Source organism: Solenopsis invicta, chromosome 6 (genome assembly GCF_016802725.1).
Source record: "Solenopsis invicta isolate M01_SB chromosome 6, UNIL_Sinv_3.0, whole genome shotgun sequence".
Taxonomy (NCBI): Eukaryota; Metazoa; Arthropoda; class Insecta; order Hymenoptera; family Formicidae; genus Solenopsis; species Solenopsis invicta.
The window spans coordinates 26,277,334-26,302,186 of record NC_052669.1 but is presented as its reverse complement, the minus strand read 5'-3'; the positions used below and the strand labels follow the sequence as shown (position 1 = coordinate 26,302,186).

General features: G+C 32.6%; 1 protein-coding gene across 1 annotated transcript in view; it reads left to right on the top strand.

The window, feature by feature from the left end:
* Positions 1–24,853, top strand: part of LOC105204456 (receptor-type tyrosine-protein phosphatase kappa) — a 115,203-nt gene that overhangs the window by 3,926 nt on the left and 86,424 nt on the right. Inside the window, exon 2 of the mRNA XM_026138145.2 lies at positions 22,703–22,976. Coding sequence (XP_025993930.1) covers positions 22,703–22,976 — 274 coding nt within the window. The remainder of the gene's footprint in view (positions 1–22,702; positions 22,977–24,853) is intronic.

The following is a 24,853-nucleotide window of genomic DNA, read 5'->3' as shown; positions in this document are numbered from 1 at the left end:
ATGCAATTGTGTGTGTGTGTGTGTGTGTGTATGTACTATATGTACGTATTACAGATTAATTAGGGATAAAAATGTGACGGTTATTTATTTGATAAATTACGACAAATTACCCAGTAATTTTTAAATTTAGAAATAAGAAATTTTAAAATAAAGCTTAAAAAGAGTACATTTAGCACGAGTAAAACATTTTATTTGACTCATTATCCATCAAACATTTTAGTACATTCGCACTCTACATATAGCAACTAAAAAACTAGCAGCATAACAACTAGTAAAATAAAATTTTATTATCAAAATGTTAAAAAAAAAAAATTGTTACAAGTGCAATCGTAATTTACATTTTTCTAGTCATCATTCATACTTAAAGTTTATAGCACTTTCATTTAATACCTTAATGCTTTAGTGATTAAGCTGTGATATATAATTGAAAAATTTTTTATATAAAAAATAAAAATAAAAATACTTAAATTTACAATTAAAAATGGAAAACGAAATAAACTTCTTGTAATCAAGAGGCGCGGTCTCGCGCCAAGTGAACGCGCAGCAAAGAAAAACCGTGTCTCTTTTTACATTACACTATACGTCAGAAATATCTAACAAAAGGATAAAATAATTAAAAATAATAAAACAAAAAGCTAAATTTTTAAAAATGTTACTAAAAATGAAGAATTAAATAAAAAATGGATAACTGAATAGAAAAAGCGGACGTTAGTGCTCGATAATAATTTTTTAGATAAATACATTTACAAGTTTCCCCGAACTGCGCGTCGCATATTTAAAACATCAAACTTAAAAACGCAACTGTTAAACAGAACGAGAAATGTAGCATTACAACTTAAATTGCTAGTCAGTTTAATAATTTTGATGTCTACAAGCATCTCTACAATCCTCCTGTCCTGAAAAACTATAAAGAATTTGTTGAGAAAAATTTTACCTCCGCCAGGATTTGAACTTGGATTTCCCTACGTTCGGAGAAAACTTATAAATGTATATAAATTCATCTAGAAAATTATTTTTGAGTCCCAAGATCCGCTTTCGATTAACCGTTTTTCTCAATTTAAATATGTTGATACACTCGCTGGTCATAATAGATAATTGTTATGTAAAAAATTCATTTCAATCCACGTCGCTCTTTAAATCTTGTTCACTATGCGACTTATTATCAGAGGCAGAATTTTCATTCATAACAGGTCGCGCATTCTTGTCATTAGAGCTAGAGAGTTGGAAAATTGATTTCATCAATTTGAGAGTACAATCAATTTTGAGAAGAATAGAAGAGAATGTTGTTTTATCTTGTGCATTCGTGCAAAAGATGGCTCCAGTCTATTTGCGAATAAATAAATAAATAAATAAATAAATAAATATATATATATATATATACATAAAATAAATTTTACCAACATTACCAATAAATTATCATCTTTCCGTAATTGTCACATTGAATGTGTCGGTAATTTTACACATCTCTAATTATAATATAAAAAAAATTAATAGAAATTATTTGTAATAAAATAATGTAAAATTATAAAACGTAACCCGTTGTAAATCGAGGTATTAAAATATACCGATTTTTTTCACATTTCTCCTGTATAAAGGCCAGATATCAAAGATATTCAAATACTACTGCCTTAAAAATGAGCAATTGAAATATTCGACAAGAGAAGAGATCTGAAAAATAGATCTCACGTGAGTGCTTGCGGCATGAAAATGCGCGAGGGGCGACGTCAAGTATCGCATGAGTCGCATCGATTGTCGATTGTCGATTCCGAATCCTTTGTCTAGTGTCCGCGTGAATAATGAAGAAAAATAAGATGTCCTCTGTGACAGGGAATAATAAAACAGAGGGAAATAATTGATTTAATTCCCTTGTCGTTAGCGAGGAATCGATCATCAGTCTAAATTATTCTAACTGTACGCTAAAACTGTAAAAGTAACTGTAAAATGCACGACAACTTTCACAGCGTTCATTAGTAGCAGGGTAATTGATCATCGATAATGACAGCTTGAATAATGTTTAATTCTTATGCTAACAATGGGGGAGGGGAGAGTAATGAAAAATCACATAATCGAATCATAAATTATCCGTCGTCGCGTCTCGCGTCGGTGAGAAGAAAAACGTATATGATCAATGGCTTCAACTTTCTAAGGGAATCGAACGTCCGAAGGGTTTATCCCGACGATAAATGAGTATATCAGGCAATTGCCGAGTATGTTTATCGGGATCGGGAAAGGAATTCGCCATCGTAAATTTATCGTCTTATTTACTCGCATCAGTGGCTGTGTTTGCTGGCGAGTATCGAATGCGAGAGTTCCGATATACGGGAAGAAATAGTCCGGATATATGGGCGAATAGATCGGATAGGATGGAGCGCGTGCGCGCGCGCGCGCGCGCACACACACACACACACACACACACACACACACACACACACACACACACACACACACTATATATATATATATATCGTTCGATATGTAACCTGCGATTTTTCGCGGGAGGGCGGGCGGGGCTCCTTCTGACAGTAGCGCGGAAAGGATTGGCGGGTTAAAAATGCTAGTTATTATGCGCATCTTTATTTCTGCCTATCTTACATCGCGTTGGATTTCATTCCACGAACGATACCGATATTATGTATGCCGAAACATTAATTCTGCGCCCATTCTTACATCTCTCGAAGCCACGCGCGCGAATTATTTTCGGTCGGAATTCTGTGCAGCCGCGCTGATTCATGCGCGACTTAAATCATTAGGCCGCGGAATCTGGGATGCGCGTGAGCGATTATGCGAGTCTGACCGAGATTTACTATCGGCACGGTATTGTCGCCGCGCTAATCCAGACATCGTGCAAGCTTTTAATCGTGTTAAAGAGAAAATCGCACGATGTATCAAGATAAATGACTAAAATTTTCTCCCGTGTAGTAATTTTTGCCCCCCCCCCCTCTCTCTCTCTCTCTCTCTCTCTCTCTCTCTCTCTCTCTCTGTGAGTTGTTACCGTAATTTTGAATATATTTCCATGCTGCAATGTAAACGTTTGTCTTATTTAATAATTATAATTAAATATAATTTCATAATATCACATAAAATTTTGGTAGTAAATTAAATAATTAGCGGAATAGCATTAAATTTATTTATCATGTTACATCTATTAAATCACGTATAGAGATTTTCGAAGCGTATTGTCATTCGGAGCAATTTATTATACAAAATACAAACAAATAAACTTGAGAAAAGAAACATTATCAAAAAGATAATTAAAAACCTTGTACAATAATCGTATTTCAAAGAATAACCGCTTTACATAATAAAAAAACATTGTATTTAAAAATCTTTAAAGATGTTTCTCTATTTTTTCTAAGCTTCTTCTAATGAAGAATATTGATACAACCACAAAACTAATTGTCCGGACATAGGATATATACGAAAGTTTATTTAATAATATTAAATAAACAAGATAATTTTACACACTGTTACAAAACCAATTGTCCGAACACACAGAATATTGCAAGTTTATTTTATACCACAAGACAAAATTATTTCGTCACAATTTCATCATCTTTTACACATCTTTTCAGACTTAATAAGAAAAAAATAAATAAATAAAAAAAACAGATAATAATAGAAATAAAATAAAATTAACGTTTTGCTGCAATTTTATGTACATACATCTTTCAATATGATTTTGTTAACAATAGGATAGTGAATCTTGCATTATTGAAAAGTTTTCACTTCCAAACGAATTTTCCCTGAAAAAAATTGTAATATTGAATGAATAAATATTGAATGTAGCATAAAATACTTCTATGTGCGAACAATTAGTTTCGTGACTATAGAGTTCATACATAAATGGATTTATTGATCTAATATTCAGCGTAATTCAATATAGGTATATTATATATCTGAAAGAGATTTGCTTTCAATATTACCTTCATATTAGTTTCATTATGTTGCCGCATAATTATTCAGCTGCATATAATTATTCAACGATTCAAGGTTTTAAAGCTTACTCTCACGATAGCAAGAAACGTCGTCGATGTTCTTCTTTATTTAGGTCAGCAAAAAGGTGCGCTTGTCGGTTGGAAAATTTGGCGTCGCAATTTGCGGTGGCGATTATGAAGTCGTTAAGATAACGCAATCTGCTTTATGAGACACGTAACGTACATTAACGTATGATCGCGATTAATCACGATGAAACAGCCGTCATTACAAATCTGCATAATAGCTCGGTTGGTAATTAACATATACGACTTTGCGTTTTCCTCGTAACATCTCATTTGTAACGTTGCGAGTTATTATATACTATATACTCTTCTTTGTCACGGGCTTAAATACGAAGTAAGCAGCTAGACGCGAGCGCACGTCTCGTAGGAAACAAGGATGCGCCCATGCGCCTCGGATTACCGGTAGTTACGGATAAAGATACGGCGAGCGAGCGGCGGCGGCGGCGCGGCGGTACAGCGGCTTATACGAATTCCGGATGACAATCGATTATGTACCCACACGCGTTCCTACAAGCATATAAATCCGACGACTATTCAGCGACGACGGGCATTAAGAGCGGCCAACCTGAGAGGGCTGTAATTCTCCGGCTTAAGCGTTTACGCAGTTATTGTTCCGTGATAAATCGTCCGAGTATGCGTGGTATGCATATCTCGCGAGGGTCTCCCGCGCGGCAATCCGTTTTGTTAATTAGCGCGTGAGAACGATTCGCCAGAATTAACGGGGCGTTTGCGGCGACGAGAGCGTACGCCGCCTTCACGCGAATTTAGACACGGCCTCGTACGCGACGCTTCTTTCTCATTCTGTGATCGGATTTCAAAGGACAGACGTTAACGGTCATGCCCGTCATGATAACGATCGAGCTATAATTAAAATTACAATTATATTTCGCTGCAGCAACCTTCGAAACGTGCGGCTTCTGAAAAGTTTCATAAAAATGTACCTTCGAAGTAAGAGAGACTGTTGTACTTATTCACACAGCGCACTATATCTAAAAGACGCCCCAAGGATGTTCTTAGAACGTACAAAAAACGTCCCTAGAAGATCTGTGCTGTGTGAGTAAAGACACTGCTTTAATTTTGTCATTTCAATTTTTATTTTATTTCAAATGTTGCTTATAAATAGTTATAAATTAATTTAAAAAACTTGACAAATTTATATTTAAAAGCAATTTAAAATAATATTTTTTTCTGGTGATCGTGGAGCAGAGAGTTGTGTGGGTGCTTTCTGTGCCAAAGATCGGGATTCAAATCCGACTAATCAGAAATATGTGATTTAAAAATTTATCCTATTCACACACACGCACGCGCGCGCGCGCGCACGCACGCACGCACGCACGCACACCTCTCGGAAGGTAATGGCAAACCACCGAGAATATATTATGAGAACAATTGATTATGCGACCTTAGTACAGTCATATTATTTAAATTATTATCAAAAAACCACGTTTTTATTATACAAGTGAATTTGAAATTAAGACTTTTGGAATCGGCGTTTAAAATGTAGGTCTCGTATATCTGTTTAAATTGTAAAAAAAAGCGCACACCACACGAATACGCTATGAACTCAGGGGGTAAGAGCTAATGATTAAAGAGAGAAAAGAGAGTATTTTATTCATCATTTTTAACAATTTTATTTCGTTCACAAAGTATCCCTAAGTTCAAAGGGTGCCTTATGCCTATAATGTGTATGTAGACCTTGAGGTTTTACATAAAATAAAACACAAATTTAAAAAAAGCAATGACTTGAATTCTATTATATTTGAGAGTTGACTATTAAACTGTAATTATTATTAACAAAGATAATTTTAAACAAATGTCGGCTTTCAATAAAGAAATTAATAAGACAAAGAAAATAAACAAATAAAAAAATTTTAACTATTGAACAATAATTGATATTGGACAGAGAAGAATCGGATCAATTTTTCTTCATAGGCAAAAAATAATCAAATAATTTGATTATTAAGGTAGCTTTACTATAAATTCCTACTCTTTACAACTTTAGCTTGAGTTTTACGGAATAAAATAATACATAAATATGGTATTTTTTATTGCACCACAAAAAAATGAAGAAAAAGCAATCGTCCGATTCGTCCCAACTTTAGGGAGCAAAGCAAATTGCGAATTTATAAGAAATAAAAATAAATGAATAAACTTTTCGAAAAAGCCTATTAAGCCTTACAAACTTATAAAATTGGAATCGTCATTTTATATGAGAGACAAAATTTTTTCGCGCACTCACAATCTCTGCGCTTGTATCATCTACTGACACTGAATCGCACAATGCAAAATTGTTGTCTATTGTTTCCGTCGCAGAGAAAGACGAAGTAACTAGCATGATAAAACAGATCATATAAAGTAAAAAACTTATAATGATTCGATTCGCCTTGGTCTACCGTAAATCCTAAGACAATAACTTGTATAATATAATTTAAATAAAGAAAAGAACAGTAAACAGTTATTGTAATATCTTAGTGTTGAAAATATTTTTTGTCTAATTTTAAATACATTTAAACAATTAACACTGCACATGTAAAATCAATACTTGATAAAATACAAAACAAATCTTTTAATTTTCATCAAACTAAAACTTAAAAAAAAGTTAAAATTAAATTTATGATTCGTCCTCTTACAAACAATCACTTTTCAGAAAACAAAACCATTGGCCAAATGAATTTGTCATTATTTCCACTGTTTTTTTTTTTGTTCGTTTTCTTACACATTTGTTTAGTCTCTAATTTTTCTGACGTATCAGTGAGTGTACTCGAGCTTTTTTTTTTTTCAAAGTTCATAATTCTTTTTTCGATCTTCTTTAAATAACGTAAGTAATGTTAAAAAATAACTTTTGTTATTGGAGTAAATAAACAAGTAGATGTAGTCAAAGATTAATATTATGTAGAATAAGATCTAAATAATGAAATAATTCAAGTAGCATCTCGAGAAAATGGATTTAATAAAAATAAAATTAATACTCGTATACCAGCTTTTCTCCTGAAGATACGTTAAAAATACACGTGCCTATAATAATAATACCACTTAAAATTTAAAAAGAGTATTAAAATTAAACAAAAATAAAAATACACCATTTCACATATACTGAATAATAGTTAAAATTCTTCCAAAATCTTAAATTAGAATTTTTCATAAAAACTTTTCAAAAAATCAAAAAAAGAAATATCAACATAAAGAAGGTTCAAAAACAAACTTTTAGCAGTAAACCCTAAAATATACAAAACACGTAATTATTTAGGTTAGAAACAAGTGATGATATCTAAACTGTCAATATTACAAATCTTGTTATCTTGTTACTTTTAATGAAAAAATTTGTTTCAAGTTACAACAGCCTCCTTTATTTACGCTTACAAAAAGTGACGTTTTTAATTTGCCATATATTAAAGTAAAAACGTTTCCTTTTCAAGAAAAAAAAAAGCAGATAATCGCGTTCGATAGCACCGCATTTGGCATTAATATTTAAAAAACATGACGATACAGCTGTAATTTCATGTTGAAACAAAGATCGAAATTGTTGTTATCGAATCAAGTACACTCGTCGACTTTCATATGGGGGAATAGCTCCTTTCGGAGAAGATATATTTAAAAACATGTGCATCGAAAAAGCTGACTTCGATCTCGACACTAGCTAGCGTATGAAATCTTCAAACGCTGCAAAAGCGTTAAACTCGAGACCCTTCGAACCCACTATTCTTATTGAAATATAAACAGTTACTCGCGGAAATTCAATGCCGATTTCCACGAAACCGGATTTATATGTATATATAAAATTGCTTCTGAAATAATTTAAATCAATATATGAAATCACAGAAGACCGATAAGATGAATTTGCAGAGTTAGTAGAGAAATGTGTAAACTATTCGAAAGTGAATCGTATCGAATCAGGTAATATTTGAATTTGATTCTCTATAGTTCGAATGGAAATTATTCGAAAATTTCGAATCTAACAATAAGTGTTTCGCATACGTATCATATTCGTATAGGTATATCGACAATCTTATTAAACGTTACGAAAGAGAATCAATATCGACACATCACTTTGGTTTTTTAATTGTATTTCTTATACAAAAATTAAGAACACAACTAATTAAAAAGTCTTATATCTAGTGCTGACACATTTCTGCTGACGTAACATATACATTTTCAAGCTCACCACCAACTGTACGCCGATAAATTTTTCGGTCTTGAAACGCTAAGGTTCTTTAATTACATAATTGTGTTTTCACATGTCGATCTATATTCTTCTAATTGTAAGTATTATTAAAAACAAAATATAGAAACACAAATACAAATTGGAAAGTGTCTTTTATCAGATGTGACCATTTCGAATTTTTCAATAATTAAGTGTTTCGTAAGAAACACGAGCGTTTGACATGTACCCCCAAAATCGACGAAGGCAATAGTGTTATAATACATTTTTCTTTTTTTTCCTTACACATGAGTCATTAGCACAACACCGGCAAGATGTTAATTCCTAGAATTCTTTCACTTCAATGTAAGAGTTTATTTGTTCATTTATACAAATACATTTTGCTGTTTCCCACAAGATGCAACGTGTGGCTATATGCAGCGCGAAAATATTTAAAGACTAAGTTAGTTATTTACTTAATAAATAGATCCCATAATGCTATGCCTTCTATTCTATTTTATGGTTTTTATTTATCTTTACAGTTTGCTTTATCCCCAATTTTATTTTTAAAACTTCATTATGAGAAAAATAAAAAGAAAGAAAAAAAAAACATTAAAACGTTATAAATATGTAAGACGATCTAATATTATCACAACACATTCATTATTGTTTAAACTGCAAAAGGAAAATCTTGCAAATCTCTTATTTTCACTTTTAAAGAATAATAATTTTATAATATTTTATTATATACGAGAAAAAAACCAAGGCTATACGAGTATAAATTGTGTTTTTTTACCCGTTTAATTTAAGATCATCTTTGCAACTCTATTAATAAAGTAAAATTAATTTCCAAGAAGTAACGGGGTGTCGATTTAGCTGACCTATATTGGTATTGAACCTCTGGCGATTTTCCTTTAGCATGTAATCAATAACATTTCATTATTCACTATTCATAGAAATCTTTTTCATTTGCTAAAATCTTTCTCTGAAATTCTTGCTAAAATTCAGCATGGCAATAATTATGTTGTTAAATAAAAAGTATATTTCAACAACAATTTAATTCGGTTTGATTCGAAGAAAGAAATTCGATTTGATTCGATTCGGTGTGAAAAAATCTCGATTCACACTTCTCCATGTGAGCTAGTAGACGTGGAGAGTTGTCGACCGGCCTTCCCAGTGGATTAAACTGTTACAGGACTAGACTGTCGTATTTAACTACTGTACGAGTAACTGTCCGCGTCACGCGCCAAAATTCAGTGCTACACCAACAAATCCACCAGATAATTTTGTCTTAAATATGTCATCGTCCATTTAACGAAAATGTGTCGCAGAATCATAGAATACAAGATAAGTTTCTATATATTTTCTATTTATTTTAATTTGTTGCAATCAACTTTTCACGAGAATATGCGAATCTTTGGAGGAATAATTTTTTTCTTTGCACCAAGTAAACTCGTTAAGAGATGCCGGAATTAATGTTGTATGAACTAATAGAAATGCTGTTTCGCCTTGATTCTCCGATGGCGCAGAATGAGAATAAATAAATAATTTCCATCTCTGTGCGTCGACTTGACGAGGAGCCAAACATCTGGGTTTTGTTTGCTGCATTCTGTATTGATTTTGGAATCAGACTGCAGTACAATGATTCTAACATCACGACGAAACTTGAATGGAAAATTATATCTCAAGAATCTCTCATTAAAGTCATTTTAAGTAAATTAATTACACATTAATTTCAGTCGTAATTTTCATTCAATTTTATGTTATCCTATTAAAAGTCCCCTGCTCACCTAAATATACGCTTTTGCACAAAATTAAATTTCGAACGTTAATATAGCAATCAAGGATAGGAATGTATCGGGGATAGAAAGCAACAAATATTACAAGTTACTTAATTTTTTATAATAACGATTTTTTATAATAACAATACAATTTTTCATAACGGCTACTAAAGCCAAGGTGAAAATGGCCACTTTTGACAACTTCAACGAGCAACTTGTTACTCATTGAAAAAGAAAAAAACCTTTTATTCGTTACGTAACGAGTCAACTAAAGAGTCATTTTTCAAAAATGACCGTTCCTGACGTTACCATTACCATTATGAAAAATTGTCATTGACGTAACATTATTAAATCGTTATTATAAAAAGATAAAAATAGCGCTAACTTGGATGCGTTACTTCCCATCCCTCTCTGGCAAAAATGGAAAGCTTCTCGAAGCATCGTACGCTTCTTTATACGTTCCGATGTTTCAATCTACGCTTCTTAAAAAGCTTTGATTACGCTTTCGTCACTCTTTTCATACACTGAGAAAAAAAGTTGATAACTAGACTAAATTTTTCAACTTGAGTAAATTTCTTTAGTTCATGTATTTATGTATTTATTAAGCAGTTAAGTACTTAAACTGAAGTTCAAGTGTTTTATGTATTTCATTGTCAGTCAAGTTAACAACTTTTTTTCTCGATGTACATTTTATTAATCTTTCGTTTCAATTACGTCTCATTTACGCATGTTTTACGCTACACTTTGGTTTATAAAATTCCAATTAGATATTACACAGCCAGGGCTGCGTAATATCCTCCAATTGCAATTTTATAAACCAAATATCTTATTTATTCGAGTGATTCCAAGAATTCTTACGATATTTTCAGCGATATTTCAGGATATATCTCACTTGTAAAAATAACAAAGTGAATCGTTACGAAGTGCGAAGCTAAAATTGCTGCGATCGTTACGGTTTCGCTTTGTCAAATAGAACTGATAACATTGGCCACCACGTTCCACATAGGTTTGCACCGATGAAATGGCGATAACAACCTCGGAACAAGAATTCAGAGGCTGGTATGGTCAATAACCGACCTTCGAAAGAGGCAAGGGCTCTCTCTCTCTCTCTCTCTCTCTCTCTCTTTGACTGGTTATAAAACGTTTAAAAATATCCGAGCGCACATGCCCACGCGAAACCTTGAGAAATTTCCTCATGGAGCTATGAAATTCTTTCCGTTATTTACAAATTTTCAGCGGAAGTACCGTGAATTATTTCGGACGAATTACTCTTTGTTTATCGCAATATACTTTTAAAATACTTCCTCTTTTATACTTGCGCCCTCGTATAAAATTTTCATCCTCGAGGTTCTAATTTAGTCACGTACATATTTTTAACTTTTCCCGCATAAATAATTATGTTTTTGTAACATTTAATGTATAAAATAAAAAAACATTACATGCCATAATAGTCTTTACTTTTAATAGGAGAGAATAATAAATATAGAAAGAAAATTTTGATTACATAAAGAAAAGTCATCAATATTAGCACAGACCTCTTAAAGCGGCACCTCCTCATTTTCGAAAAATAAACATTACACCGCATTGTATTAATACTGATAAAAACACAATCTGTTTAGCAAAGAAATAAAAATCCATAGTTTACATACACGTTCATCTTTCTTTTCTGTATAAAATCTCTGCTAGAGAGAAATTTTTGAAAAACGAGAATAAAATATGCAACATTTTCTTCTGCAAATTGCATGGTTTAAACGTATGAGTACTAAATACATGATTAATAATATTAGTTTATTTTTACATATTACCTTTCTAAAATTGTTTTGTTTGAATTTTTCTCTTTCATATTTTCCTCGTAATGCGGTTTGAAAAATCGCTGCAGGGTAAACCGGTATATTTTTCCATGAGAATAAACGGTAACTACAAAATCTTTAACTACAATGTTGACAGATGTTTCATCAACTTTTTACATTTTCTTTAATACCTTATGGTAGGAAAAATAGCGTCGAATGCGACAGATTCACTAAAAAGGAGCTAAAAAAATAAGGAGAGGATTTAATTCTAGTCTTTTTTATTTTATAAATTAATATCCTTTGTTGTTTAAAATATAAAAATATATATGTTATTGCTTAATTTGTCATTTCTTTTATCGATAACTCCCACCTTACGAGACCGTGTCTGAATTCCGCTGTTATTGCCTAATGTGCAAGTTTTGGGACTTAATTTCTCAGACGCTGTGTTTTGGTTGTATTGCGAAACGTCAATTATTGTAAAATGCAAAACAGTATTATAATTTCTAAAACTGTTATACTATTGATAACTATTTGATAGAAGATACATTCATACGTTTGCATTCGTGTTTGCAAAAAGTTTTACTTTTAGTTTTTTAAGAAATATTACCCAAATACAAAGTGATATGCCAGTATTGGAGAGTTTCCTCCTCTGTATAAAACTATCGAAAGTAATGCTCGTATTTTGTTGTCTTAAAATGAAAGAGGAGTCAAGTCGTATAAATTTTGTTTAGAATATATGAAGAATCTATTCCCGTAGGATCAAGTCGCGTAAAAGTAACTGTTGTATCTCGCTTCTCATCAGCTCTCGCAAAAAAAACCAATGTAGAAAAAGTAAAACTTTATTCGAAAACCGATACGTATACGCTTCGTGCTTTCGTAATACGCGTAAAATTATGACGAGAGCCGATCGCAGGGGAGATTCTCCTCCGCTATTCTTCTCGACGTGGTAAACAAGCATAAAAGCCACAGAGTTTTGTCGAGACACGTTCACTCACGAATGTGAATAAAAGTGAAATGTAAATAGGAACAATTATAATCCTGAGCAGCACGAGCAAAATCACGGATTTCATTTAGATTGACAAAAGAACCGCTGCTTTCGAGTGGCAGCAGAGAAACTCGCCAAAAAATTTAACCGAATTTTTTTACATGCGCGTATTCGGATTAAAAACTGTATTTTTTTTCAGACAGATTAAAAATCTTTCTCAAAGTTCAAAACTGGACTCAATGTACAATAGACATTTTATAAAAATCTCATCAGCTCGGCGGTGGTTATTAAAAGTTCAAGTATTAAAAAAATTAATTAAGCCACCCCACGTCTTCTTGAAATCTTTTCCGGGTTGAAGTAATGCATGCAATGATGCAGCCCATGAATAATTCATTGGCTTGAGAAGCTAAATCACGTGGCCGTCGAATTAAATTTAATTAACGCGCGGATGTAGCTATAACGCGTATAACGCTCACCGTAACGATGACGGTGAATTACAGAACAATGCGCGAAGAAACTAATCTTTAACGGAGAGTTGCGTAACTCCGACAGCGTGGTTGCGAAAGTCAATAACGATTCGTCCAACGTGCGACTGTTGCGCGAAGGAGAAGCGTCTACGTCCGTCGGTGTTTCGCGAGTATTTTTGCATCGCCGTCGCGGCCGTTCCCTCTCCCCGACCAACCGACCAAGCGATAAAATAAAGTTGCAAGTTTTTAAAGAGAAGAGCGCTACCGTAGACAAGAACAATATATATCAGTGTGGGGATATAAAAGGGAAAGACGACACGGCTTTTCTCCTTCTTTTCTCCCTCTCTTCGCCCCCCTCCCCCCCTTTTTCCTTCATTCTTTTTTCTTTATCGAAATGGTTTGTCTGGTACTAAACATTTTTAGGCCCGAATTTATGGCTCGCCACTATAAACTCGCCAAGCAAAAGATCTTTCATCAAATTTCAAATATCCCTATTTCACTTTAAAAGAAAGTGCACACTAGCTGTAAAAAAACTAGTTTAATATTTTTTTCTGTAATTTTCTGAGACATCTTCATTAGAGATTCAAATATTCTCTGTAATTTTAGCTATTGTTCAGTATATTTCAAGTATTGCATTTTTTTATTTATATTCAATTTCAATTCAAATACCTTTTTTATATTTTAAACAAAATTGTACCAAGGGGGACGTGTACCTAGGCTACCTACAGTTTTAACATCTTGAGAACGATGAGCTATAAATCCACCTTCTAGATGGAATAAACAGGGTTATGGGTTTGGGTCGAATAAATCCACCTTCTGGGAGTGATACTTGGATTATTTCGTACAATCTTAGATCCAATTCTGCATATCAATTTTCGCTTACAATCTGCTTGTTCACCTACAATCCAATAACAAAAAAAGTTACCTTTTTGATATTGTGTCATTCTCAAATCTGAATCTCGAAAAAGGAAAGCTCGAGTATACTCACTAATACGGCAGAAAAATTAGAGATTGAAGATAAAAAGCGTAAGAAAATGGAGAAGAAAAATAAGAAAAAAGAAAGTGGAAATAAGAGAAATGCATTCAACCAGAGGTTTTGTTCTTGACTGTTCATAAGATGACGAGTTTTAAATTTAACTTTAACTCTGCTTAAAGTTTCAAATTGAAGAAAATAAAAAAAATGTTTTATATTTTACGAAGTATTTATGTTGCAGTTAAGGTTTAAATGGTTTTTATTTATATAATTGTCACTTGAGGTAACTGTACTCTAATAATGGCCTAGTTAAGGTTTGCAATTTTTTCAAACGTTTTATTTAGTTCTCTCTCTCTCTCTTTCAAGACTAAAAACTGATTGCCAGATATAAGATAGGTAAATTTTAATTTAAAATAATTTTAAGTATAAGACAATTTTAGATATTTATGTAGATTTTTAGAAAAAGTTTAGGTCATATTGGGTACATACGTACTCGATATGGTATAAGCGTATGATTTCCTATTCTTTAGAAAAATAGATAATGAAGTAATCTAATGTTACATTTATAAGTTTATAAATTTATTAACATATTAACGTATAAGAACTTTCGTCAATAATCTATTAAGTAAACAATTGACTTATGATCTGAAGTAACGTAAATACCGAAAGAGACATAATCAATGTGTGTGTACTTATTATCGATATGGACTATATTAGTTCTCTCTTACAAAAAATTTTTTTTCTTTGACTATAAGCAGGACGTTATGACGAAAATATAAATTAAACACAGCGTTGTAAAGTATAAATATAGAGCTATAATAATATGAAGTACGGAAATTAATAACCATCACTTGATAATTATGAAAAGTAGTAACTTTCCCATAAAATGTTAGATCATGAGTAACATAATCAAGAAAATTCTATTATATTTTTGATGACCTCACTATCAAAAACAGAATACACAAGCCAAGTCAACAAGTGTTGTAAATGATCACGTTGACATACTATCAATTCACTACTAGTAACTATTCAGAAATATCGAGTAAAGCATAATTGGATACATTTATATTATTTAAAACTAGTAATAACTTTATTTATTACTAATAGTTATAGTTTAATTACAGTCAGTTTCCAAGTAGAATTCAAGCTGTTCTTTCTTACAAATTTGCGTTTCATTTTATGTGTTCCCAGGTACACCGTCAACATACGTTGTTCTTACGTACAATCACCCTTTGTATCTAATAGAAACGTTATATAAATAGAAAGAAATTGTTAAAAACAATAAGATACTGATACTTTTCCTGAAAACATAAATCCTATATATTTTAATAAAGTTATATGAATATCAGATATCTATAAACAACATTTGGAGTAAAAGTAAAAATTATTAAAAAAATTCCAAGTACCAAAATTAATAGTATGTCCTTATTGTCCTTAGGTACAATAGTCTTCCTTACACTCCTCGTTCTATGTCGGTCGTAATTTAACGCAAACACGAATTTCGATATATGAAATTTTTCGAAAACCGATGATGAATGAGGGAGCAAGAACGAATCATGATTAATGATTAAGTTGACGTCATTAACAATCACAGTTAATACGTATAAATTTCTAGATTACAACTAGATAGAATATATTGGCAATTTTTCAGCCGATCGCACTCCACACGCGAGCACGTAATTCCGTCTGCTTGATTATTAATTAATTCGATGCTATGGCGCCCAAAATTCTGATACAGAGCAATAAATGGCTTTCTAGTTTAGGTCGATTAAGCAAATCAGCCGGCCATTTCATTAGAATATACTATAACCATTAACTACAAGTTACGTGCTCTGATTTTGTAATCAACATATTTATATACTCGTACACACCAAAAATAAATAAATAAATAAATAAATAAATAAATAAAATACTTTTCTCTCTATCGCAATTTTACCAATATTTCCGTGAATTTAATAGCAGATTTAATAACAAAATCGAACAAAAATTTCACTCAAGTGTGAAACTTTTATTTTTATGAATTATATTTCGGGCGAATCGGCAAAAAGCGATGTGCATCGGCGCGGCGTTCGGTTCCGACCGATTAAACATTCGGTCGTTATTTAATTATGCGCAATTAAGCGCTGCCGATACATTCCTTCGTAAAGCATTTTATTGCGTTTAATTCGATAGAAAGAACGAAAGAGAATTCACGAGAATACGCGAGCGGGTAATAGTGTTGAAATACGCACCATTACGTTAGGGAGAACATCCATTATCGAGGCTCGAAGCGGACGCGACAGTGACGGATTAAACCTGCCGAGCACCGGCAACGTAATTCGATAATCGTTCTCGGAGAGATAGGTGCCCACGGTGATTCACGGTATCAATCTACATAAGTAATTAAAACTTGCCGCGAAATCAACACCCACGCGAGACGACGCGGGCAAATCTGTCCTAGTTGCGCTTATTTAAATATTTCTATAAGAAACTGGATTCTCAACTTGTACAGTTTCTTGCGATAAATCGGGAGATGCGATGAAGGCTGGTGCCAAGTGTACAATAAATAATGCTTCCGTGAAAGTTATACTTGAAGGATGCTACCGTCTTCATGAGATATGGACTTTTAAAACATTCGTAAATTCTACCGTGTCTTTTCTATTAATATTATTAATTTGCAAATTTCTGAAAATTATTGCTTTAAAAAGGGCTAGTCGATACAGATCTCAGCAAAAAAAAAAAAAAAAAAAAAAACATTCACTTATATTATTGAGAACGTAACGATCGTTGAAACAAAGGATGATGATAATCCCATACAGCGCAAAGTCTAAAATCGGAATGTAAGACGTGTCTGTCTTTAAGACACCTTTCTAAAAATAGCCTAAGAAATATCTTTTGGAACATCTCAAAAACGTCTTACGAGCCGATTTTAGACCTTGTGCTGTGTGGGGACGTTACGTAGTTCCCATTTAATCCCACAAAGAGTGTACGAGTGTACTGCGGTTGAATTTATACGCGAGGTGGTGCGATTTAGGAGCCGGAGCGATATCGGCAACCTCTTACCTCATTAGCTCGATATACTTGGTCCATCCACCATCTCTTTTCTAGTCTCTCTTCATTCTGTCAGTAAAATAGATTTGGTCAAATCCTGCATTTGCACTATTCACTATTTAGTGGCAATTATTTCACCATTGCGAATTTTTTTCTTCCTAACGATAACGCACGGAAATCGTGTATTATATCGGTAAGATGTATCTGCTGACGTCTCCCTCGCCTTTGAAAGATTAAAATACTTTGAGCGATTTGCATGAAAGATTTATTGCGAGGTTCCGCGAGAAACTTGGTCTCCGCAAATTGTCCCCTTAGAAGCTGCGCGTGTGCTCCGAGTCCGAATAATTCCAGCTATTCTACGCTATACTAGTGGAAAATGAATAAGAGAAACTTAGCACTGCTGTCGAGAGAGAAATAGTTTCCGCACATTGTACTAATTGCACAAGGATTCGCGAGATGGCTTTTTTTTTAATTTCACATACCGGAGATTGTTTCGCAAATTCACGATAAAATAAATATAATTTTGTGAAGAATCTTCCTAGAGAAATTTTCATTTATAGCAAAGATTTTAGGGACGCATTAAAAGTATCAAATTACACTCTGTACACCACAATATTGTAGATTACAATGCGTTTGTCAGAAAAGTAAATGTGGCACATTTGATGTAAAAATGTCATAAACGTGTTATAAAAATTGCTGCCAGATTGAAAGTTAAGCAATTTTCAATTTTTCATTCGAGATTTAGAGAATATAAAAGTGGCATCTCTCTATATTAATTTAGAGTTTTCATTTTATTAATCGAAGCTGTATCAACACTCGGTCTGAAAAGTTATGTCAATTAAGTAACTTAATGATGCTTTTAAAGGCATCTTTATTTCTTGGATTTTTCTGCGTGCAAATGCGATTAAAAGTACGCCGTTGCTAATGGAAAGTAGAGAGACATAGACGAGACTTGAAAACTGAATGAAAATGCAACGAGGGAAAGAGGTGATGAAATAATATCCTATCTATAGATTCTGCAGTTACATATGTATGTAGAATATGGACATACTTTGAAAGCAAGCTTGTCAACAGTGTTGTAAATGGACTGTGACTACAATAAACGGTTTTGAAAAAAAGTTCTCAGCTTCGCTCGTAAGAATTAATTGTATATGCTTAAGTTAAATATGTCAAATGCTGTAAAACCATTTTCAAGTTTTCACATTAAAAGCATAATATCTAGCTCTCTTATGACTCGTTTCACTGTTCAGTTTCAGTCCGCCTTCGCAACTTCGTCATTAGATCAAACAACTTTAATTCAAACAGCTCATTAATCACAAAAAAAATAAAAATAATTATAATCACAAAAAAAATAAAAATAATTATTACAGGGAATATTTTTAAGTTTGCCTTAAAAAATTACCGCAGTTTCCAAGTGCTTTTAAACACTTCGTACATTCGAGTTTCTGAACTCGATCATTGGATCGAAACTAAACGACATCAACATATTTAATTGTTTTTAGTCGTTTTTAATCATCAAGAACGTTACCGAAGGCAGATGTATGTACAAGAGGTTATTAACTTGTTACGTCGTCCCGATAAGCGATAAATATAGGCATGTCGAGGACATGTCGAGGAAACGCAGGAAAACACAACGTGATCTTCTGCGTCACGTTGCCAGCTGGCCCAACTGACCGTCTCTATTCTCTGTCACGTCGCGTGCAACGATAGCCATAGTCAATCAGAAGACAGGACGTTGCTTGTTTTAGACGCTCGTTGCGAGTTGCGACTCGCCTGCGAAATTTAGCGAGAGATCGGGGGGGGGGGGAAGGAGGGGGAGGAAAACTCGCGATCGCTTAAGGAAAAGACGTATCTTCTGGAAAATGATTACGAATAACAGGCCCGTTCATCGGCCGAGGTACCCGGAAGATGCCTAATTATATCTTCGAGAGAGTCTTTAATATGTTCTGTCACACGCTATCTCTGTGCTATATATGTTGGATATATGTTTCTCGGGAAATACGAGAAACATGATCGTTTTCTCAGCTTGACGTAGCAACGATTGCTGTAATAGCAAACGTCGCGCATAAGCTCGATGTACTTCAAGGCGATGGATCGTACGGAGGACGACGATAATCCTTCAGGGGATAGTGAGCGTATATGACACAAACAGCGTCGACTGATGCTTAACGCTGGGCTCTTGGACATACAAACCGTTTGGTTGCAAATATTGAAGGAGAATTAATGTTCGTATTGATTGATTGATCTTTTTCAATGTTTGCCCTCCCCTTCCGTGAAAGAGATGAAATGTATGTATGCGGCGGCTCTAGTAGGTTCACGAAATCGTTAAAAAGGAGATGTGATTGAAAAAATCAAAATGCTTCAACCCGTTTAAAAATTATATAGAATGTTATTTAACTAATGCATTAGTTAAACTATAATATATAATATTAAAATTTAGCAAAACTATAATATTATATGTATTAAAATTTCAAACCGATTGACTGCGTCATTTTTAAGAAAATAAAAATTGTAATTAAAGTTTATACATATAGAATCTTATGACAGACGCATCAAACTATAATGTATTGCGCGTTACTTTTTAAAATGCTTCAATATACATAATACACAATATATATAAATAGTTAGAGGCAACCTCTTTTCGTATCACTCTTGTAAAAATTCCATCATGTAGTTTTTATCGTATGTACGTAAAAAGAAGCTGATAGAAATCTGTAAATGAACTAAGGATAACTTTTAATGAACTAAAGAAACGTAAGAAAAAATTTGGCAATGCTTAAAAAAATAATTTTGACTTAAAAAATTACAGAGTTGGAAAGTGACACATTACTTGTAACACTGTTAATTTTTTTTGCAATAATCATTTTTTTTCGTCTGTAATGATAACGCGCGCGATAACGTCGTTACATTTTTAATTTTAACGAATCATTACTTAATAAATATAGATATAGTACATGTGTGCGGACTGGAGAGATAAAAGTGACTCAATCTGATGGTAATTCACTCGCTAAATTACGGTAAGTTACCTTGTAATTTTGAAAAACTGATCATATGGTAATTTAAAAATTTAAATAAAAATAAAAAATTTTGATATAAACTTTAAGAGGTTTATTTAATCTTTAACATGAGTAAAGCATTTTACTTAGTTCCATTCTCCAAAAAAATATTTTAATTCTCTGTATTCATACGCTACATACAGCATCATACACATAGTAGTTAAGGAATTAGTTATATAATAACTAGTAAAACTTGAAATAAATTTTTTTTTATTCGAATTTTCGAAATATATAAGAGGATACAATATATAGTCCTTTAATTTATATTTTTTATAAGATCATACTTTACAGTCGTACAACATCGTTGATTTCTTACCTTAATGTTTTTTAGCGATAACTGCGATACGTAATTGAAAAATTTTACTATACGAAACAAAAAACAAAAACACTTAAATTTACAGTGGTATATAGAAAATAAAATCTAGCGTGTTCTGTAATTGCGCTATACTGCAGGAATATCTAACAAAAGTATAAAATAATTTTAAGTAATAAAATAAAAAGCAGCAATATAAAAAGGTTAATAAATATTAAGAATTATGTAAAAAAAAGTGTCGGTCTACATTACTCTCTACTTCTCATTCACTATGTAATTCATCGTCAGAGACAGAATTGTCATTCATAACAGTGAAAATCGCACATTCTCATTATTAGAGACATAGTTTATAGGAAATTGGTTTTATCAATTAGAGAATACATACGATATATAAGAATATAGAGGAATGTTGTTTTATATCTTATGGATTAGTGTGGAAAATGATTACAATCTATTTAAACATAAAACTATCAAACACAATAAATTTCACCAAAATTACCAACTTACTGTAATTTTACCGTAAGTAATTGGCAAGTTGAATCTGACGGTAATTTTACATCTCTCGCACCATGTTGAGACCATGTTGAGATCAATCAAAACCATTACAGATCTCATATTAAATTAGTCAAATAGCAAAAAAAGCAATGAATAAGGTAACAAATCGTCATTTTCTAAGATAATACTAACGCCTTATTTTTAAAATTAATTCAAAATTAACAAATGATAGTAACGTGTTACTTTTATAAAATAACGTTTCCAACCCTGAAAAATTATACAAAGATATTAATTAAAACGTAAGCTGTTCCAGGTGTAGATAAGCACTGAAATATATGACATGCGATAAGCACTGAAACGTCGCAGGTTAAATGTACTAGTACAGTCATATCCAACATTTGTAACGGTAAAATTAAAACTATGTATAAATAGTATATAAAATCTTTAAAGACTGTCAAAAAGATTTTATTAAATTAATTTTACATAGTTATATCTAATAGCGATCTCATGATGAGGAATGCAAATGCCGGCTAAAATTTCAGCAATTGTATTTTCAATAATATAAAGTTACTTTTTGCTGAGATCTGTATCGATCATATCTTCTTAAAGATATAGTAAAAAACTTCGATAAATTTACACAAATAATAAACATAAAAATTATTTGATATTAATTTTATAAGTAAAAAAAAAAAAAAAATTAAAAAAATAATAATATAATTTTACAAAAATTGTGTAATTTTGCAAAAGGTAAATAGATCTGTTTTTATTGTATAAATATATTCTATTTTATATAGAAAATTACGTACTTTATGATAAAATATTTTTAAGATAATTATTCATTTTTTAATATTACGTGATACAACAGTAATATTTCATGTATTATCCAGGGATGGGCAAAAAGTATTTCAAATGCAAAATATAAAATATTTGTAATTAATATTTGAATTATAAAATATAAAATACAAGCTTGCATTTTGTATTTCAAATCGAAAAATTGCCACTATTTTAAATTTTATAATTCAAATACTAATTACAAATATTTCATATTTTGTATCTAAAATACTTTTTACTCAGTCCTGCATGTACCGCTGTAAAATATATAGTACGATTAGCTCATTCACTATGTATGCACAAAAATTCTCGCCTAGCATCACTGTGTACAAGCACAGTAGTCATTCTACTGTCTGCAAAGTGTATGCTAAACAACATGTGAATGTATAATACAATTGTAAAAAGTATTGTTACGTTATCATTTCTATAATTATTATGTCATTCCATACATATTGTAAAGTTACTTTCGCAATCTGCTCAACTACAAATGAAAAAATTATTTTTACTCTTGTATATTGCAAATTTTTATAAATATGTGGAAATTCACAACTACAATTATAGTAAGTTTCAAAATTTCCCACTACAATAGATGTAATTTTTCATAAAATTCTTTCATACATGGTATATTTGATTTATTTATAGCATTTAAAAAAGAGAACTCGCGTAAAGAAATTTTCCGATATAAATAAAGTAGGAGCGATTTACTAAAAATAAATGACACTTTTTCTACATAGTTTACAGGCAACTTACTTGTAGAAATGTTTTAAACACTTTACACAATTTTATAGAGTCTATATCTTATTTATATCTTCATTAATTTTATCTTTCCTCGTTTGATTTTGCAGAGCATGTCGTCCCTACGAACGCAGTCGACCGGTGGCGGTGTTCTCGGTCTGAGCAGCGTCGGTTCTGATCGTACAGGCGCTGCCTCGACTGCCGCCGGTTCCCATTCGCATTCCCACTCGCACAGGAAGCATCATCATCACCACAGGAGCAGAAGCGCGCCCCGAGCACCGGAGAAACCGCCCAGAAAGCGTCAGCTGAATCCCGGACAGAGTCTCGCCTCTATTCCCAGTCAGATCAAGTTGTCTATGCTGAACAGCGGCCTCATCTCCTTCGGTGAGACAACACGATCCCGTTCTCCTTAACGAATTACTTCGGCCTGACTTCTTGGTCTTCCCCAGATTAATCCCAGATAATACTAACGATTAAAAGAGACGTCTCACGGGTATCTGAGGAGACACGTTCCAATTTTCGTGATTGCTCTTTCTTCTTACCTTTTTTTTCTTTTTTTCTTTTTTTTCTGCCTGCCACACAATGTGCGACTTGAACGCATTCGTGCACTATACGAACGAATCATAAACAAGAAAATTTATAGAGAGCGTGAGCTGAATCTGAATTAGAAAAATATAATTGGTACAATTCCATTTGCAACGTTACTTTACAGGCAGTTCGAAAGTAAAAACCTAAATTCGATTTGAGACATGACACCTGCACTAAATAACTGTAATGAATTATCGACACAGCGCCGAGACGCGGTATCGATTACATGTGCTTTATATATTTTTCATATCGACACGTTGGATTCATATTTACTCTTTCAGCTGTGATTGTCATGAATGCATTAAAGCTACAAAACAAAATGAATATTCCATCGCAATTAAACGAAATGTATTATCTGTGTAAATACGGGACATTATTGCGCGCTGAAATTCCACGAGTTTCTGCATTAGTATCGTAAATGCATTTTCCATTAAATCAAAATAAATTTTATGCATTCAGGCCACGGAACCTTGAAGGCTCCACTTAACGACTGTGCAATCGACACTTGGTAAAGAACGCGCATAATTCGATAAAGCTGAACGCTCTCACGAGACCTTTCGAAGCATATTAGAAGCTTTTAGCGTCGAGCTAATTGCCTTTTCGTCGTCGTATCATTTTATAAAACTTTTCCTCCCGACGCCTCATATTTTAAATTGAGAAAAAAAAGAGTTTATTCTCTTTCGTATCGGATTAATTTGTAGCCACGGCGCAATTTCAAACTATCAACTCGCGTATCGCTCGAAGACTTTTTTTTTTTTTTTAATGTTTGCAAGTTTTAATTCCCTGTTTCTCCAATCTTATGAGCCAAGAAGACCGAAGCTTCTCTGCCATTATGTTCCCATAGGCTTTCGATTACGAGCACTCAAGACTCTTGAGAAGAAACTCAAAGTGTTCTAAATATTCTCAAAACTCTCGAGACCTTCGAGATCGCATTAAGACTTAAGATGGTTTTCGAGGTTGAAAAGACGTTCTGAAAATTCTCGTAAGTCTGTGGAGTTGTAATGCATTTTGCCCGAGATCGCCTTAATATAAGCTCGCACTCCAGTTGCGGAACTCTCGAGGATGCTTCAGAAAAGCTCGGGAATATTTTGGGAAGAATGTGAGATTATGATGGCAATATTTTTTATAAAGAAATTCTTTTCTACATGGTGTACTAACTACATTTCTTATCGTTACTGTTTTATAATTATATAATTACGTTACTTACTTTTTTATAATTTAATAATGGTGTTATAACGGTAATAGCAAGACTTATAATTGGAATAGTCATTTCTGATAACTCATTACCATCATGCGTTTTGGATACTTGCATACTGGCATACGAGTTATTTGTCAAAAGTGACTATTTCAACTATGGTCTTACCATTATCATTATACAAAATTATTATATCATTGCCAAGTCGTTATTATTATAAAAAAAAATAATAATAATAATAATAATAAAAGAAACGGTGACTCGTATTTGTAACGCGTTACTTTGAAGTAATTTCTTTTGACTTATACTTCACTGCATTTTAGAAGACTTTTCGATATTTTCACCGACATGCGTTGGATTACGCTATCGATCTGAATAACGAATCTACCATCGTTAGCAAGTCAACGACGTAAACATCGGTATTTCTAACGCTAGCATGCCGCCTCTTGATCCATATCCGTAATGAAAGCCTGAGGTA